The sequence below is a fragment of the Schistocerca nitens genome, chromosome 2, assembly GCF_023898315.1.
Source record: "Schistocerca nitens isolate TAMUIC-IGC-003100 chromosome 2, iqSchNite1.1, whole genome shotgun sequence".
In the NCBI taxonomy this organism is placed as follows: Eukaryota; Metazoa; Arthropoda; class Insecta; order Orthoptera; family Acrididae; genus Schistocerca; species Schistocerca nitens.
The window spans coordinates 598,173,526-598,193,113 of record NC_064615.1 but is presented as its reverse complement, the minus strand read 5'-3'; the positions used below and the strand labels follow the sequence as shown (position 1 = coordinate 598,193,113).

General features: G+C 42.2%; 1 protein-coding gene across 4 annotated transcripts in view; it reads left to right on the top strand.

The window, feature by feature from the left end:
• Positions 1 to 19,588, top strand: part of LOC126236668 (RCC1 and BTB domain-containing protein 1-like) — a 216,933-nt gene that overhangs the window by 39,781 nt on the left and 157,564 nt on the right. For all 4 annotated transcript variants that reach the window (XR_007544969.1, XR_007544970.1, XM_049946149.1 and 1 more), the window contains exons 3-4: positions 15,936 to 16,085; positions 17,406 to 17,617. Coding sequence is in view for 2 of the 4 variants with exons in the window: in XM_049946149.1 (XP_049802106.1) it covers positions 15,936 to 16,085; positions 17,406 to 17,617 (362 nt within the window). In the remaining 2 variants the exon portion in view is untranslated. The remainder of the gene's footprint in view (positions 1 to 15,935; positions 16,086 to 17,405; positions 17,618 to 19,588) is intronic.

Sequence of the window (19,588 nt, the reverse complement as noted above, 5' to 3'; positions counted from 1 at the left end):
ATCCTTTTGTTGGATTCCCTTATGGTGTTTATTAAGTCCTTGGCTAAAGCCATAATATCCCTCATAGATGTAAGATGGCAGAGACTGTCTAAAACTGCCAAGTCTAAACTGTGAACAGTGCAGTGCAGTGCTTTTGGTTGTATATCGAAAACTAACTTTTTTAGTCCTTTGAACTTATGTCTCATATTTAAGGCTTCACCATAGCACTGTCGTCTTAAATTATCAATTGACAAATCAAGACGAGCAAAAACATCTTTTAAAATGTTAAACAGCATTTGTGATACAGTACTGGGGGTCTCGTATAAGCCAATAAAGTCTTCGTTGATGATTAACGAATCATCGACAGTACGAATACAAAGTGACACTTGTTCATGAATCGAAGAATCCCTTGTTTCATCAACCATAATAGAAAAATGCACAGTCTTCTTGATTGAAGCCAATACCTGTCTCAACACAGACTTTCCTAGTAGATCAATGATCTTGTTTTGAATATTGTGGACATCCACTTATACTCCGAACGCCCTAACCAATCTTTAAACTCAGGTATGTCATTCTTTCAGAGTTCCAACAATTGAAAAAAATTTGAGTTTACATCTTCATGCCCTCTAATTGCTAGTCCTTGTTGGCATAGAAATTGCATGGTAGTGAAAATTGTCACAACAGCTAAACAGCCTTTCTTCATATCACTATCTAACTGTTCATTCAATTGGGAGGCCACACTTCAGTTAGTGACAGAATTAGTTTCAGAACACCTTCTTTATGCTTAACCGTATTTTCATGAAGACAGAATTTTTCCAAAGCCTTTTTCCAGTTAGAAAACCTTAAGGAAGTAAATGCATCTTTTTTTTTTTTTTTTTTGAGAAAATTGTAATAGATTTTTAGCATCTGTCTCTTTGCAGGTTTTGCAAAAAAAATTTTCGGTAGGTGCTTCATGTTCTAGCCATGTATATTTGATGAACCAAGACTTCTGAAATGATCTTTTCCTCGCCGGATTGTCCAGGTCTTGGCTGTTGAACACTTCTTGCCTGAAGACAATGAAGCAATTGACAACACAATAATTGTTGGAAGTTGACTTGCAGTATCATCAACTTCCAAGCGCGGCTTTTTGATAACAAATTTATCCATTGCAAACTTAATTCACAATACATTAACAGGCTAAAGTAAACAAATAAAATATAGTCTATAAAATAGTCCACTAGACACAAAAGTCGGAACACTAAACATGCCTGCAGCATGCACTGAATGACTGCGACAGCAGGGGGGGCTTCATATAGCTGCGGTGTCGTAATGTCTCGAAGCGTCAAGGCGACGCAGGGCACTTCTGCTCCAGTCCTTTTTATCTCGCCGCGGCCACAGCCTGACCCGCCGGCGCCAACCTTTACCTGAATATTCACGCACTGGGACAAATTCTAAGTGTGCCCGCAGCACCATAACACTATCATGATTCACACCACTAGTTTTCAGTTAACCTGCTTACTACCTTAATAATTGTGTGTTTTAACTCAGTACGGAATGTATTTTAAAAGGTAACTATCGTCCAACAAGGAAAATAAAAATTCCAACAAAATGTTGTGGTTTTCAAAGCATAATATAACAAATAATTTTCTGAAATTATTGGGGGGGGGGGGGTGCCTCCACCCCCCCCCCCCCCCCCCCAAATGAATTTTCGAGGGGGCTCGGGCCTCCTCGGGCCCCATGGAGTCATGGAGTCGGTGCCTGTGGCAGAGGTTAGAGGTTAGAGGAGTGGGATGAAGACGGGTTTTCAGTTTTCTGCAGATAAGTGTGTGTGTGTGTGTGTGTGTGTGTGTGTGTGTGTGTGTGTTAATTTTAATCCGTCTCGTCGCATTTTGAATTTACCTTTCTTACATATGATGGATACCATTCTACATTTTGAAGACTCAATGAGGTTTCTGAGCCTCATATTTGATGCCAAACTGTTGTGATTACCACATCCACGAGACCTGAACGCTAGGACCCTGTAGGCACTGAATATCATGAAGTGCCTTAGCCAAAGATCTTGGGGAATGGACAAGGTGCATCTGCTCCAGTTTTATAGGGCTTTCATAGGTTCACGGCTGGACTATGGGCACATAGCATATCGATTGCCAAGGCCTTCTTATCTGCAGATTTTTGATGCTATTCACCATGAGAGGGATTAGATTGGCCACGGGTGCTTATAGGACCAGCCCCATACACAGTCTCTGTGCTAAGGCTGGTGAACCACCACTTACAATCTGATGGCAACATCTTATGGTGCATCAGACACGTAAGTTCCTCACATCTCTGAATTCATCTACATACCATACTGTTGCTCATCCTCTGGAATGCCTTTTCTTCAGTTGTACATGGTAACGACGCCATTGGGATCTGTGTGCAGCATGTTCTGGAATCACTTGGTGTGGAGGATGTACAGCTCCAAATCCAGGGTTTTAAATGTCTACCACACTGGTTACTCCAGAGGCCCAGAGTAATTTTAGATTTAGTGAAGACAAGAGGTGTTGCATTCCTGCATATGTTCTTAATGCATTATTTAAAGACATTTTAACTGAGCATCACAACTTTACAGCTGTTTTTGCAGATGGATTGAAACAGGTTGCTTCTGTTGGTTGCTCTGTTGTTTTTACTTATCATGTCCGCAAGGTCAGATTGCCTCAAGAGTTTACTATCTTCGACATGGAATTATATGCAATCTTGTGGGCACTGGAGCAGATGCAACATGATTTGAGTACTAAATTCCTTGTCTGTTGAGATTCTGTGAGTGCCCTTCACTCTCTACAATGCTTATACCCAGCAGATAAAGTAGTTCAGGACACCCTCCTCCAACAACAATGGCTGCCCCCCCCCCCCCCCCCCCCCAAGGGGCTCACGGTCCTTTGGTGAGTACGTGTGTCGCGAGCACAGGGCTCTGAGCTATTGCAGCCTTCCTTCCTTTTCCTTCCCCTCCTTTCCTGTCCTTGCTCCTTCCCCTCCACCCTTTCCTCTCCCTCTCTTGGTGTCCTTGTTTATGTTGGCCACGCTATCCTCCTGGTTATGTTGGCTTTGCGATTTGGTTTTGTTGAGTAACTACCTCATCCTTTTGGTATTCTCTGATCCCCCTCTGGGGTTTGACCTCCATTACTAAATTTCTATTGCATAGTGTGAGCCATTTTAGGAAGAGCACCTTACCTAGTGTCTCTGGCATGTGCCCTCCTAGTTCCTTCCATCTTTTCTTTCACGTTGTTGTCTGATGCTAGGGTACATAGCCAGCACGGTAGCCAGCCCGTGTGGTGGGGTCACTATGTACCCTCTTGGTTGAGCTCCCTGAAAACACAGGGATCACACTTCTGGTACCTGAGCTGTGACCTCCTCATATAAGCCTAGGAGTGGTTGCTTGTCATCCTGGAGCATCGGAACTCCCGGCAATGGCTGCCATGCCAGATGGCCCTTGCTGTGGCCGGGTGGCACCCATGGGGAGAGCCCCTGATCGGAGTGGGTGGTATCAGGGCGGACACTATGCAAATGAAATGCATATGGGTCCAGAACTCTGGCCATTCTTCTATGGCTGTCTCTTTGAATTGAAATAATTCTTTTAGTGCTGCTTCTTATGCCCCTTTGGCCTTCCCTTCCATGGCTACACCCTGGGAGGAGGGTCAGGCTTGTAGGCTAGGGGTGAAACCTTTCCCACCACTATGTGTTTTGCACCAGGACTGATGGGGATACTTTCACAAATACCAAACCTTTATTTTTTTGTCGAACACATTCAAGACAAGTTTGACGAAGTGGACTCTCTGAGCAAGATGCCGTCGGGTTTATTGTTGATGAAAACTACTTCATTTGCCCAGTCTGTGGCCCTTCATGCCTGTGACCATCTTGGCACAATTCCTGTGTCCATTACCCCCCCCCCCCCACCCCAGTCTTTCAATATGGTTCAAGGTGTAAGTTTTCTCAGGGACCTCATCCTTCAAACTGATGAGAAACTTAGGGACAATCTAGGATGGCGGGTTGTTCACTTTGTTCGGCGTGTTCAGAAGGGCCCGAAGGACAATCGCACTGATACTGGTGCCTTTATTGTGGCCTTTGAAGGGGATACCTTCCCTGAGGTCAGGGTTATGGTTTATCAATGTCACATGAAGCTGTACATCCCACCTCTTATGAGATGTTTTAAGTGCTTGCATTTTGGACACATGTCTTCCCACTTTTCGCAGACCCCTCTCTGTGGTGACTGTGGACATCCACTCCATGAGGGGAGTTCCTCCTCCTGTGTGTGTTAATTGTCATGGCAATCATTTTCCACATTCATCGCATTGCCCAGCTTATAAGAAGGAAAAGAAGATACAGGAGTATAAGTCCCTTGATTGTCTAACCTACACTGAGACTTGTAAGCATTAGACAAGTCTTCATCCTGTGTCAATGATGTCTAGCTATCCTTTAGTTACATCTTCACCCCTTCCTCACTCTTCCTTACCCCACTCGCGAACCCCTCTCCTCCCTCCCCTCCCCTGCGGTTCCCACACCCTTCCCTCTGGGCACCGCTCCCCTTTGCCAGCCGGAGAAGTGTCCCACTTCTTCCGCATCTGCCAGTCAAGGGTGTCCCTCCCGGGACCCCCCTTCTCGGCACCTTCCAGGCCAAAGGTTTGCTGCCACATGACGGCCACGAGAACCACAGTCTGTGGGCGCCCACGTCACCCGCTCTCTTTCTGTTCCGGATCTTGCTGTAGCTGGCTCCTTTTTGCAGCACAGTCCTCCTCAATCTCAAACAGAAAAGAACAAGAAACATAAGTTATGGAACAAGGAGCCTCTGGTGTCACCAGGGGACCCGTCCCCACCTTCGTAACCTGACTCTGACCTGCTGTTCATGGATGTCGCCCCCTTCTTGTCGGTGACAGATGGTGACCTGGCGACATGACTGGTTTTAGCCTGTTCCCCCCCCCCCCCCCCTTTCCCCCCATTTGAATCATCATTCTGTGGTTATCCAATGGAATTGTAATGGATATTACTGTCACTTAACTCACCGACCCTCCATGGGTTCCGTGCTTTCTGTTGCAATTGGGCCTCTGGTGGTGTTTGTACGTTGGTCCGTACAGACGTTGCTAGCACGTGGATTCCTCTTCAAACTATATGGGAAGCAGTTGCTGTTAGGCTCCACCTGGTCTCTGGGGTCACAGTTTGCAATCTTTATCTCCATCCTGACAGGACTCTTAAACCTGCTGCCTTAACTGCCCTTCTTCAGCAACTTCCTCCTCCCTTCCTCCTTCTCGGGAATTTTAATGCTCATCACCCCCTTGCGGGGCAGTACATTTCCATCTAGTCAGGGTCTTCTCATAAACCAGTTTCTTGCAGACCACGACTTGTGCCTTCTTAATGATGGCTCCCCTACCCATTTCAGTGCTGGTCGTGGTACCTTTTCTGCCATTGATCTTTCTCTTTCTTCACCCTCCCTCCTCCCTTCATTAGACTGGTTGCCATACGATGACCTTTGCGATAGTGATCACTTCCCATTAATTCTCTCTCTCCCTTCCCACTCTCCGATGGACAGGTTACCTCATTTGTCTTTCCAACGTGCCGATTGGCTTCTATATACTGCACAGGTCATTTTTACTGCCTCTTTGTCAGATTGTATTGATGACGTCCTACGTGACATGTCTGATGCGATTGTTCCCGCTGCTAGCCTTTCTATCCCACACTCATCTGGACCATTTTGCCGCCGGCACGTCCCCTGGTGGAGTACGGCCATTGCCATTGCCATCCATGATCACTGTCAAGCTTTGCAACACCTTAAGAGGCACCCATCCGCTGCCAATCGTATTACCTGTAAATGCCTTCGCGCCAAAGCCTGTTACTTAATCAAACGGAGCAAATGGGTTTGTTGGGAACGCTTTGTTTCTTCCTTCATTTCTACTGCCCCTATGCCACAGGTATGGGCTACACTTCGTTCTCTCCAAGGTTGCCATCGGCAGTCTGCCCTCTTGAGCCTTGCCATACTGAATGACCTTTGCACGGACTCGTTGATTCTCGCGGAACATCTTGCGACCCATTTTGCAACAGCATCAGTGTCAATTTCCTGTCCGGCTGCTTTATTTCACCAGAAACAGCGGGCTGAAGCTTGTGCCTTATGTTTTACCCCTTGTCAGTCAGAATCTTACAATGAATCTTTTACTGAATGGGAACTTCTTCCTGAACTTTCTTCTTCTCATGATATGACCCCTGGCCCAGACTCCATTCATAACCAATTGCTTCAACATCTCAGTGCTCCAGAAAGACGTCATCTTCTCCGGGTGCTTAACCGTATTTGGCTCCAGGGTGACTTCCGTTCTCAGTGGAGGGATAGCGTCATGGTTCCCGTCCTTAAGCCTGGTAAGAACCCCCTCTTTGTCTAAAGCTATTGGGCAATTACTCTGACAAATGTTGGTTGCAAGTTACTTGAACGTATGATAGCCCGTCGGCTCCATTGGATCCTCAAATCTCGGGATCTATTGTCACCTTACCAGTTTAGCTTCTGAAAAGGACGGTCTCTGATTGACCATTTACTTTGCCTGGAAACCGCAGTTCGGCAGGCTTTTTCCCAACGCCGCCATTTGGTTGCAGTATTTTTCGACCTTTGCAAGGCCTATGATATGGCTTAGCACCATCATATCTTACTTACACTTCATGAGTGGGGTGTTCGGGGCCCACTCCCGACTTTTATCTGCCAGTTCCTGTTCCATCAGTCTTTCCGGCTTCGGGTTGGTACTGTTTTTAGTTCTCCATGAACCAAGGAGAATGGCAACCCACAGGGTTTCGTATTGAGTGTACTTCTTTCCCTCATTGCTATAGATGGACTTGTGGCCTCCTTCGGTCCTTTGCTCACCCCTGCTGTGTATGTGGATGAGTTCTGCATTTGGGTTAGTTCCTCTTCAATGGCCTCTGCAGAACGGCAGCTCCAGGGTGCTATATGGCATGTCTCTGCATGGACCCTCTCACATGGGTTTCAATTATCTCCTTTAAAGTCACGGGTGGTCCACCCTGATCTGGAGCTCTACCTTGATGCACGACGATTACCTGTGGTCCCACAGTTTCATTTCCTGGGTCTTCTTTTTGACAACAAGCTCACTCGGTTGCCTCATATCAGACTTCTGGAGATAGGATGTTTCCGTAAACTCAATGTCCTTCACTTCCTTGCCCACACCTCTTGGGCTGCGGATCATTCCACTCTTCTCTGCCTTTATCAGGCTTTTGTGCTGTCTCGCTTGGACTATGGTTGTCAAGTTTATGGTTCGGCTGCTCCTTCCACACTGTGTGCCTCCTGGATCCGGTCAACGATCGTGGTATCCGATTGGCCACTGGTGCCTTCCCTACTAGCCCTGATGGTAGTCTCCTGGTTGAATCTGGGATCCCATTCCCCCCCCCCCCCCTTTCTGTTCAGCAGTCCCAGCTTCTGGTTTCATATGCAATTGCTGTGTGTTCCTCTCCCACTCATCCGTCTTATTCTATCCTGTTCCCAGACCAAGGACGTCGCCCACCTGATTCCCACCCTCGGGCGGGTTTACCGGTTGGGCTCCACCTTGCGTCTCTTCGCCGTGATTTTCACCTTCCTTCTTTTTCCTGTATCCCACATTCCCTCCCCAACACACCCACCCCTCCTCCCCCCCCTTCCCCCCCATCCCTTGGTTGGTTCCTCGGCCTCGGATTCGGATGGATCTCCGCCGAGGTCTGAAAGATTCCGTTCCCTCGATGGTGCTCCGTTGTTTTTCCCGCCGAATTTTATGGGAGTTTCGGGATGCTGTTGTTTTTTTTACACCAATGGCTCTAAATCTGCTTATCATGTGGGATTTACCTTCACGTCCTCTGTTGGCATGGAAAATCATCTCCTGCCATCTGCATGTGGGGTGTTTACTGCGGAATTGATGGCAGTTTCCCAGGCCCTTACCTTTATTAAACAGCCCCAACTCAACCGTGTTTTGTTATGTACAGACTCAATGAGTGGCCTTCAGGCTATTGACCAGTGTTTTTCCCGCCAGCCCTTGGTCTCGGCCATCACCGTATTGCTGATCTTCACTATGCTACTTGTTCCGTTGACTTCCTTTGGGTCCCTGGCCATGTGGGTATCCCAGGTAATGAGCTTGCTGATCGTTTGGCTGGTGAAGCAGTCATGTACCCCCTCCCCCCCTTTCTCTGTAACTCCTCCTGCGGCGGATTTATGGCTTCGTATCAAATCCCACTTTGCACAATTGTGGGACAACTCTTGGGAGGCTACCTTCCTGTCCGATTAAGATGACACCTGTCCCGTGGCGTTCTTCCTTCCGCCTCTCCCAAGAGGACTCCACCACCCTGTGTCATCTCCACATCGGCCATACTAGGCTGACCCATGGTTTTCTTTTGTGTAATGAGCCACCCCCACTTTGCGGTTGTGAATCCTTCCAGTCAGTAGCCCACATTTTGCTGGACTGCCCCCTTCTTTTGGCTCTGCGTATTAAGTACAGATTTCCCCGCACCTTACCTTTAATATTGGCAGACAGTTACCGGATGGTTGAACTGGTACTCAGTTTGCTCCATGGAAGTGGTTTTTATTTTCAATTCTAAGGTTTTTAATCTCCCTCTGGAATAGGAGCAGGGCGGTGAGGGTTGGTGTGTCTCCCACTGTAAGCTGTGTTTGGAGATTCCTGACTCCCCTTCCTGGCCAAGATCCTCCTCTCTCTCCCTTTTACTCTGTTTCTATCGCTTTTTAGATTTGGTTAGTCTCCTTTTACAATACGCACTTTTACATTCTAGCGGCTGAATGCTTTTGAATAGCAGGTGGTCTGCCTGTACTGCATCAGAGGTGGGATGTTTTCTGCCTCTAGCATAGCCTGGGGGTTGCCCGCTTACTGACTTCCACTATTGAATTGTTTTCACCATTGACAACACAATTGCACTTTTACATTTTTTAGCCTTTTACCTTTTATTGTGATGACTCTTCTGAGACGTAAATCTGTCCAAATGGACCACCTTTGACACAAGGGACTGATGACCTTACTGTTTGGTTCCTTAAACCCCAATCAACAACCAACAATGGCTGGGGAAGCATGTGTATTGCTGCTGGTTGTCAGTGCACATGGGTATTGCGGGGAATGAAAGGGCATATGTAGCTGCCAAGGTGGTGTGTTGTAATCCCCAGTTAGTATGGTGTGCCATCCCCACGCACACCATCGCTTTGCTGTTGAGATAAGGTTGTGCGTCAATGGGAGAATTAATGGCTATAAGTGACAGACAGTAAGCCCCATCTAGTAAAGCCCACAATGCGGCCATGTCATACCTCCTTGCAGCCACGACGACAGGACAGTGTTCTCCTTAGTTGTCTTCATGTAGGCCACAGTTCTGTGACACGAGGCTTCTTGCTCCACTAAGAGGACCATCCAATGTGTGGTACTTGTGGTGCTCAGATTCACTGTAAGCCACATTTTGTTAGACTGTGTTTTATTTTCGGGCCAGAGGGTGGCAACAGATTTGCTGACAGATCTGCCTTCAATTTTAAGTGACTTTCCGATGAATGTGGTTAGTGCTTGAAAGTTATGTGAATTGTCCAACCTTTTTCCCAAGAATTTAAGGAGATGGTCTTAGTGTTGACAGAGTGACTGGCTCATCCATGTTTTTGTAAGTGGTCAGCTGGTCACCTTTGTCCATGCTACTGGTTTAGGTCTTCTGTCATTTTGCTTGTCTTTTAATCTCTGGTATAGAACTTTTCAGCTTTTCCCCATTGTCTTAAGGTATGTGAGATAGTGATTGTGTGATTGAATGTGAGTGATGTGGGAGTGAATGCATAAGTGTCATTTTGTAGCTTCTATACGCACTATGTGCAACAATTTTAGTGATTTTTAGTGAATTTTGTTTCTCCTAAAATGTCAGTGCACTGATAATCTCAGTGTTAAGTGCCCCTAAAGTCAACCCACCCACCATGTAAATAATGCTGCCTTCAAAATGTGGCAGCAGGTAATTGCAGCTCATGCTTTCTCGATCAAGTGGCCATTTCCTGAGCACCTAAATGGTAATTACTATTGTTAAGGGACTCAGCCACATAGACAATTGATGACAGGATAATGGGTCACCTTTTGATAATTCTTCTATAAAATTGAGGGATATTAAAGATAAACATGCAGTAAAAATAAAGAGTGAGATTGAAGAACATATTGTTGTATAATGAGAAAATGTCATGATTTCTAGGTCTTTTCAATCTGTTACCAACGGAGATTGCAAACAACTGCAAAAGTGACAGCTCCAACAATGAAATAACAATGAAATTGCCAATAAGTTACTATCACCCCCCCCCCCCCCCCCCACCTCTCACTCTGTATTGAGGACCTAAATACAGATAAGAGAGCCATTCAGAAACAGATTAGAGTGCAGTACAAACGATATGGTCACGATCACAGGAGAGGCACTGCAGGTGTATATGCGCACATTGCTGTTCCATGGCTTTTATCACCTCAGTGTAAACTTTGTGTGTTAGCATACTTGAGACCATGTATGTGGCCAAATGCCTTGTAATATAAACAACATTTTGTGTGAATGATTCTATGAAATTTTCCTGGTTCCAGTCCAGTGGAGTGTTGTTGAAAAATTGTTGAGCTGCTACTAGCCCTTGGAGCTCTCCTCCCTTTCCCAATTGTTAACAGGATTCCTAAACTATTAACACTTAAGTGGTAGTGACGATGGTGCTTGCTGCTTGATCTTGGCAGATATTCAGGTACACAACTTTTTATTGTGTTGTTGCAGTACTAAGGTTTCTTACATTGTTAGCTATTTTTGCGGTTCTCTATTTTACCTTAACATTTGTTCCACTGTCCTGGAAATATTCATTTCAATTTAAAAGGACATCTTTATGGATTCTGTGCTTCCAATTTAGTTATGTCAATACCTAAAGATTAACAGAGTGAATATCCAAAAGGAGAGATATACTGTATGATCAGAAGTATTCAGACACCCCTATGTAATGAGGAACTGATGCTAAATTTGAAGGTTGTATCAGTCCTATAATATACTATAAAAATACATTGAAGTCACATGTTGTGTGGTACTACTTTCTTCAATGATGTGTTTGATTTTGTACATAATTAGATTAATCTGAAGAAATTAACAAAGAACCAGAAATAATACATAGTGCATAATAATAGGTAACTGACCACTAAGAACAAACAGGAACCGAATCAAAGTACAGTTATGAAAACATGCCAAGTTAAGGAGAACATGTCCTACGTAGGTATGGAGTCAAATATTTTATACAATGACCATTCAAAACTTGATCATTACGGTGGCTACGCTGTTCAGGAAGACAACTAGGCCACCAGGTGGCATTACTTCTGAATATTAATACTTGAGACTTCATCTTAGTTATTAATGTCCCATGAATAATGGTGAAGATACAACATGGAGGTCATGTATAATTAAAAAAGTATACAGCCAATCAAAAACCCTAAAGTAACAGCTGTCTTAACACAGCAAATATTTCATGTTGCAAGGTGATCAGGTGAAGGTGGGAGGGGCCAGACTGTGGGTCAGCACAATGAATAAGCTTTTCATTACAAACACTTAAGATTTAAATGGATGTAAATAGACATACATACATTGACTGCCTGTACATACCATACAACCTTCATATTACGTAAAAATGGATGCATACCTCTTAAGTGACTTTGCATCACACCTGTTATTGATTGTTAGATGTCACGACAAGTGAACCCACCAGTGTAAAAAGAGACAGGGAGTACTGTGTTGTCAGTTCGGAGATGATGATTGTATATCAGAATGGCTGTGCACCCTGTCATAAAGCAGCATCCATGAGGCAATGGTTTGCAGACAATAGCATTCCTCAGCTGTCCAGAGTTCCGACGTGATCCCTGTGGAACACCTTTGGGATATGTTAAAATGCTGACTTCACTCTGGATGCCTGGGTCCAGCATCACTGCCTTTTCTGGTTTTGAATCTTGAAGAATGGGCCGCCATTTCTCCACAGACATTCAGAAATCTCCAGCAGAGTTTGTCGTCATGAAGGGAACACACCCTATATTAATACACTCTGTAGGTGTGTGGATACTTTTGACCGGATTATGTATAGTGGTAGATTAGTACAAGACACATGTGATAGTGGGTTTGTGTGTATGAAGTGATTTTTTGAGTGTCTAGATGACACAATTAAAATGGAACAGTCAGCAATGGTAGCTGTGCATTTTGGGTCCTGCTTCAGCAAACAGTTTTAATGTATAATCAATGTTCAACACAGTGATTGCTGTGCCATACTTAAAATATTCCAATCCATTGGGTAAGCCCAAGGCATTGTATGTACTGTTTTCCAATGTTATGTGTTTTCCTCATGAAAGAGTGGATGTAACTTCATTGTGGATAAAAAGGTTATTGACAACTCTTTCATAGAATTTTCAACAGTCATTCTGTAGAAACAAAAAATCTGAGGAATATGCTCTGGAGTTCCAGATCTTAATTTGAAGCCTCCTTTTATTCTGTGCACAGAAGTGTAGAGCTTCCATTGTAGTGTGTTATACATTTGTTTGCATTTACAGAATGAAATTTCACTCTACAGCAGTGTGTGTGCTGATTTGATACTTTGTGCTAGATTAAAACTGGGTATCAGTCCAGGACTTGAACCTGGGACCTCTGCATTTTGTTCGTGCTGTAGTGATTAAGATTGGAAGACGAGAGAGAGAGGTTCTGGCAGCTGTGAAGCTGTGAGGATGAGTTGTTCTTGCATGTGTTAGTCAGTAGAGCACTTGCTTATGAAAAGCAAAGGTCCCATCCTCGAATCCTCGTCTGGCAAACAATTTTAATCTGTCGGGAAGTTTCAAGTCTTTTAATGTTTTGTCGCTAGTCTTCTTTCTTGCTGTAATGATATTGTTTTATGTTTCAAATCTTTATCAGCATTCTATAAATTATTATATGGTGGCGTGTTCCATGACTGAGTAACTTTGGCTGACTTGATGCTGCAGACAGTGGAAAAAAATTAAAAAATTCAGTAGTGAGACAGATTTGTATTCTAACACTGGCTTCTGTATATGTTGACAATCGCTGGCCCCATATTTGAGTAAATAGAATTGTAAACTCTAAATAACCAAACAACAGGCATTAATGTTCAGTCAACCACACCTGCTATACCTGGGCAAGAAGGAAGTTGCTTTAACCTTTATCTGTTTATAAAAATACAAGAATGACATATATTTTGGGGATATGTGATGATAAAGCTTGTGACCGTTTTAATAGTCTATTAAGAAAAGTTCCATAATGCTCTGTAGGTATCTCATTCTTTGTCTGCAAAATATCTTTGGAAATAGTCAGACCAAAAATGGCCACCTGAGTTGTTTTATTTAATTGGGGGACAACCATTTGGAATATGCTTGGTTCAGTATATCAGTGTTAGCTGTTGCCTGTGGCTATGCTTGCCTATCAGTAGTTTCTTTATGGTGAGTGGTAGTGAGTAAGCAAGCCAGTAATTTTTGAGTATCTGGATATGTAGCAGAGTGGATATGTATGTGTGTAGTGCCAGTAATCTGTTAGCTACTATAAAGTGGATTTATGTTTCAGGAAGTCAATTTGACCACTAAAATAAAATGTGGACTTTCTGAAATTGTTGTATAGAGTTAAATTGACAAAGAAAGAAAATAAATAATTTGTAGTTCAGTGCAGTGCAAATTTTATAATATTTGTGTGTGCAGTAATGTCAGTGGCCCTTGCATATCTCCCTCCTGCTTGGGGGTAAGCATAACTCATGATGTTTGCTCCCTCCTCCCCCCTCCAAATGTCCAATGGCATAGCATGCACAGCATCGCATCACTGCCAAGCAGTACCTGTGGGGGGGGAAGGGGGGGGGGGGGTCAGGAGTGTGCATCTGTGTACTATGCTGTTGAAGTAGCTACACATTATACAATATGTACATTATACAACAAATTTGATAATTGTTAACATGATTTATGTTCACTGACAAAAAAATGTTCCATTCTGTACTTCAACCCCTTAGAGGTCAATTTTTCTTTACTGTCTAAAGTAGCCTATGTTCTTCCCTGGGGTTGTAGCTATCTCCAAAACACATTTCATCAAAATCAGTTCAGCAGTTTGGTCATGAAAATGTAGCAGACATATTCACTTTCACATTTATAATATTAGTGTGGATAGAAGCAGCAGATCGTACTTAGCCCTTATTTAGCAGCTCAGTATCTTCCATACTCCCATTGTCTCATTTACGTACTGTTGAATTTAATATTATACAGAGTGTCCAGAAAAGGACTCCCTGATTTCAAAATTAAATATCTCGAAAACAAAGATCGATAGAGGAATGCAGTAATTGGTATGTTTATTGTGAAAGCTATTAGAAGTTTATACAGCAGTTTGAGATAATAGTTACAAAAGCTGCTAACAGATGGCACTGTAATTGCCATACGTAATGCCTAGTATAAATAGTGATCCAAAGCCCAGAGTGATCAGTTCCACTATTGAAACGTGAAAGGAGGTTAGCGTACCGAAGGAAGAGATTAAAACCATGTACTCCATTGAACAACACGTTTTTCTGGTGCTAGAGTACCACAGGTTAGAAGAGAGTCCTACGGCAACAAGGCGAAGTTTTCAAGCACGATTTAATGTCCCAAAAGGACCTGATGCGAAAACCATTCGTACACTCTTCGCAAAATTTCAACGAACAGGCAGCGTAACTGATGATCTAGTGGGGCATGTTGGCTGCAAGCAAACCGCAGTTACGCCTGAAAATATCGTCACAGTTTCTGGAATTATTCAGCGAAATCCAATGTCATCCGTCCGTAGAATTGCATCTGAGACTGGTTTGAAGCGTTCCAGCATGCAGAAAATACTGAGAAAGAGCCTACACATGTTTCCATTCAAAATTCAAACGCACCAGGCCATACCCGTACGAGCTGTGCAACAAAGGGTTGCCTTTGCTAATCAGATGCTCACAATGATTGATAGTGAAGGATTTGATGTTGGCTGCATCTGGTTTACAGATGAAGCACATTTCCACCTGAATGGATATGTGAATAAGCAGAACTAGCGATTTTGGGGTTCCGAAAAGCCATATTGGTGTGAAGCGAAACCCCTGTATTCTCCTAAAGTTATTTTTTGGGCTGCAGTATGCAGCAGAGGCATTATTGGCCCTTTTTTCATTCGAGAAACGGTCACTGGTGCACGGTACGCTGTAATTTTGGAACAATTTGTCGCCACACAGCAAGTGTTAGAGGATCGACCAGGTACCGAATGGTTTATGCAAGATGGAGCCCGACCACATTGGACCGAACAAGTGTTTCGCTTTCTTGAGGAATACTTCGGGAATCAAGTCATTGCTTTGGAATATCCCAAATGTACTAGTGCAGGCATGGATTGACCTCCATATTTGTCGGATTTGACTCCCTGTGACATTTTTTTGTGGGGCACAGTGAAAGACATGGTCTACCCTAAGCATCCCGCCACGCTGGACGAGCTTGAATCGGCGATCTCTGTGGTATGTGAATCCATTTCGGTTGAGACACTACGAAATGTGATGGCGAATTTCATTCTTCGTTTGCGCCACCTCAGTAGTGCCAATGGTGAACATTTTGAAAACATTGTGATGTGATTGTTTGCAAAGATTGTTTTCATACGATTATTTCACTTATGTATGCTGATATGAGCTGTACACGTACAGCACCATCTGTTAGCAGCTTTTGTAACTATTATTTCAAACTGCTGTATAAACTTCTTACAGCTTTCACAATAAACATACCGTTTACTGCATTCCTCTATCGATCTTTGTTTTCGAGATATTTAATTTTAAAATCGGGGAGCCCTTTTCAGGACAACCCTGTATTTTGAAAATGATGAATATTTGACAAGACTTGACCGTTTTTCTTAATGAAGCACTTGATACCATACAAATCCTGGACATTGCTGCGTGACCTGTTCTTTATCTCTGGCACATGAGGAAAAAATATCCCTCTTTTTTTTTTTCCTTTTAGGGAACAGTGGAAATGAAGCTCTAATAGTTACAGAAGATGACAATGTTTATGCACTGGGCTCCAATTCTGCTGGATGCTTGGGACTAGAATGTCATGATAGCACACTTTTTCCAAAAAAAGTAAAGGCACTTTGTCATAAGCGTGTGGAAGGTAAGAGAAATTTTTGCACTTCAATTTTATGTCAAATCTATAAATAAGACACCTGTACATTTATGGTTGTTCTAAAACTAAGAACTGTGACTTTTGTCTGAATGTTAACTGCGTTTAGTAACTAAAGGATATAACTCTGCTAGCATTAGAGTTTATGTGAAGAATGAAAGATAACTCTGACTTGGAATCAATGTTAAACTGCAGCTTCCTTCTACAACTGACTTGGTAAGTCAGTTCACAGATTGGAGGAAAACAAGGGTTTACTACCTCCAATATCACCATGCCTTGTAAAACACTGCAGTATCCAAACTAACCTTTGGATAGAGAACAGTTTTACGTTAGTCTGAAACCTGAACATTCAAAAGTTATGAGCTGTGTATTATAGTGAAGCTTTCCACAACTGAAATTAGTAATCTACTGTAGAAGGATGTTGTAACACTGTGCTCTAATGATTCTCTGTGACATTTTGGCTTATATTTCTCAAATTACTTCCTGTCCTTCTCCTATATAATGTCAATTGTGCAGTCACTTGTTAGTCCTGTTAATGTACAAAAATTAGAAGAAAAAAGGATGTAGCTGCAAATTTTTGTGCAGTGGTAGAAGGGTGTGTCATGGACAACATACTAAAAATCCCCGCTGTTGGGGTGCAAGTGTTAGTATGGTGGGGTGTTTAAAGATCACCCTTTTATGTTTTTTGTGAATTACTTGAAAGCTTCTAGCAGAAATGTTTGTCGGTACAAAATTAAACTACGTTAAATTTCCCACAATAAAGGTCCTGTTCAGTTTTTCTCTAGGTCTAATAGTTTTCACATTGCAAGGGATGGAAAAATTATAGATTACTAAATATAGTATTTTAATGGTATAAAATTAACGTTTATTGTTAAATGAAATGTATAAAGAGCAAATATTAAATTTTTGTGCCGCATCTAAGTACAGTAGAATTGTATTAAAGGGGAAATTATATTCTGGAGGATTTAACGGGTTGGAAGGGAAGGGGTGGGGAAGAGGGGTGAGGATGGAACGGTAGGTAGGTTGCTGGATTATGGTCACGCAATTCCTTTCTACTGAAGACATTGACGGATCTACAGGACGATCATTTAATAATATTATTACATGCACAGAATTGGAAGATATCTTTTATTGTATGTGGCATTGTAGTTAAAATTTGTGCTTCATTAGCACAATCTTAGCAACTTTTTATGTAAAACGTTGTTGCTTGTTATTTCTCTGTTTAATCCAATTCTAATCCAAATTTGAGCAGTGTGCTACACATGATGGAACATTTTGTTTTAGAGGTCTGTTTTTCTGTTATGTTTCCAGGATTTGCATATGGGAGTGGCCCCCATGTTTTAGCATATACTGCAGATGGATTGGTTTTCTCTTGGGGTCACAATGGATATTGTGAAGTAGGAGATGGAACTTCCTGTCAGAGACTGAAACCAACAGTGATTGATATGGCTCTTGAAGGCAAGCATGTAGTTGCAGTTGCTGCTGGGAGCCATCATTCGCTTACTTTGACCGATGATGGTGAGGTAATTAAAATATTCCTACATTAATACTGAAATCTTGTGGCAAATCTGTTCTATATGTTTTAAAAATCTGAAGCTTATGAATATAAGATAACAAGGAAATTAGATTGTGTAAATATTGCTTGCATATAAAGACATCAAAGATAGATGGATTTACTTCTTCTAATACACTTTTGAAGTTGTAAAAAGCAATTCTGTCAGTCTGATTTTATGAAAAATCATCTGAAAATAAAGTTGTGTTAGTGAATTCTAGCTAAACTGTCATTCACCTGTCATTTTGTGCTGTACCCACAGGAAAATTGTCTATTCAGCCAGGTCTGTATTTCATTCACATTTAGTTGTGAGCTGTGCTCAAGTGGTGGCAACATTTGAAAAAGGTAATGGAATTGAAACATCTACCACATGATACGTAAACAATCAGTGATTTTCCAAATGGGTGCAACATGATAATGAACATTCAGTACCTGCTCTGTAAGGTTTTATTATTGACATGGCATGATTAGCAAGGTGCTCCTCCAATTCATTAAAATGGTCAAATCCAACACAGTAGGAACAGTCAAAATTTTGGCTAGGTCGTAGCCCTATTTATATCAGTCTACCTGATTTTTACTGTCTTTATGCACCTATGATCAATCCGTGAGGGTTTGCCTTCATGACACTGAAAAAAGTGTCACCATGAATTAATTAATCAATCAATTCATTTCTGTAAATTCCATCATGATGGAGAACTCTCAAGATTATGGGAGAAGTCAGGCTATGCATTAATACAGATAAACATTAGTTATCATCATCACTGGCTACAAATTTCTAGGAAAAGGGTAAAAGAGAACTGGTCCAGTACTTGGTAAGTGTTTCATTAATAGAGGAAGTCACAAAACAAAAATAGGAAAAAAAATAATGATGGGATATCTTGGATGTACAGTTTCTTTTTTATTTCAATTTCGACTGTTTCATATCAATATAAAACTAACTTTGTGGCTAACTTTGTTTATTTCTGAGGAATAACAGAAAAAATATTGATGTGGGTCAATCCTGCTGCTTCTTATCACACATTTATTAATAATTATCATTGAAGGCAATAGTGGTGTGTTTCCATTCTTGGGTTCGAGTGGGAATGATTTCCTTATTTTATATTTTCAAGTGGAAAGTAGTAGTGTGAATTATTATTATTAAATTATTATTTCAATCCATCTAGGATGAGAGTAAATTTTGCACTGTGGGCCTAGGCACCATCTTCAGTGTCTGAAGAAGTATTGGAAGAGGTGGTCCAAATAAACTACGTAATGAAACAAGTACATATCATCCTCTTAAATTCCATAACATTTTCATCACTGGGATATTGAGTGTGTCATAATAGGCTGTTGACTTGTGACTATTCATTCTAAGAACTTGATAGCCGTAATGCTAGTATAAAATGTTGAACAAACTTTGCATGCAGACAGACACCATCCTTGCTTAATGATTCTTAATCAAATGTCCATCCTTGTTGTATATTATGTTCTATGCAACCCTCAATTTCCACAACCTCCGGCTCCACAAGCAACAACGTGTTTGTAACAATAATAGGAAGAGGAGTTGGGAAGATGCCTGAAGTTATTTTGAGTGCATGCACGTGGTGTGTCAATTGTGCTGCAGGTTTTGTCCATTTTCTGTTGGCATGTCCATAGAAAAAAATTGCATGGTGTCATAGTTTGGCAGTGGCTTGACTGTCAAGGAGCAACCATGCTCTCCAAGAATGAAAACAAAAAAACAGATGGTTTTTTGACAAATGAAATATATTGTAATCTTGTATGTCATGTTAAGCCTTCAAGGAGTATGTAGTATGAAAAGCTGTGTACTATCTAATTCATGAGTCACTGTAATGATCTGTATGCCCATTCTAGGAAGTATATGTTAGGAAAAAAGAGCAAAGGACGTACTTTTTTTTATATAAGAGTTTGTGATGCGAGTTGCTCCAGTAACAGCTGCAGAATG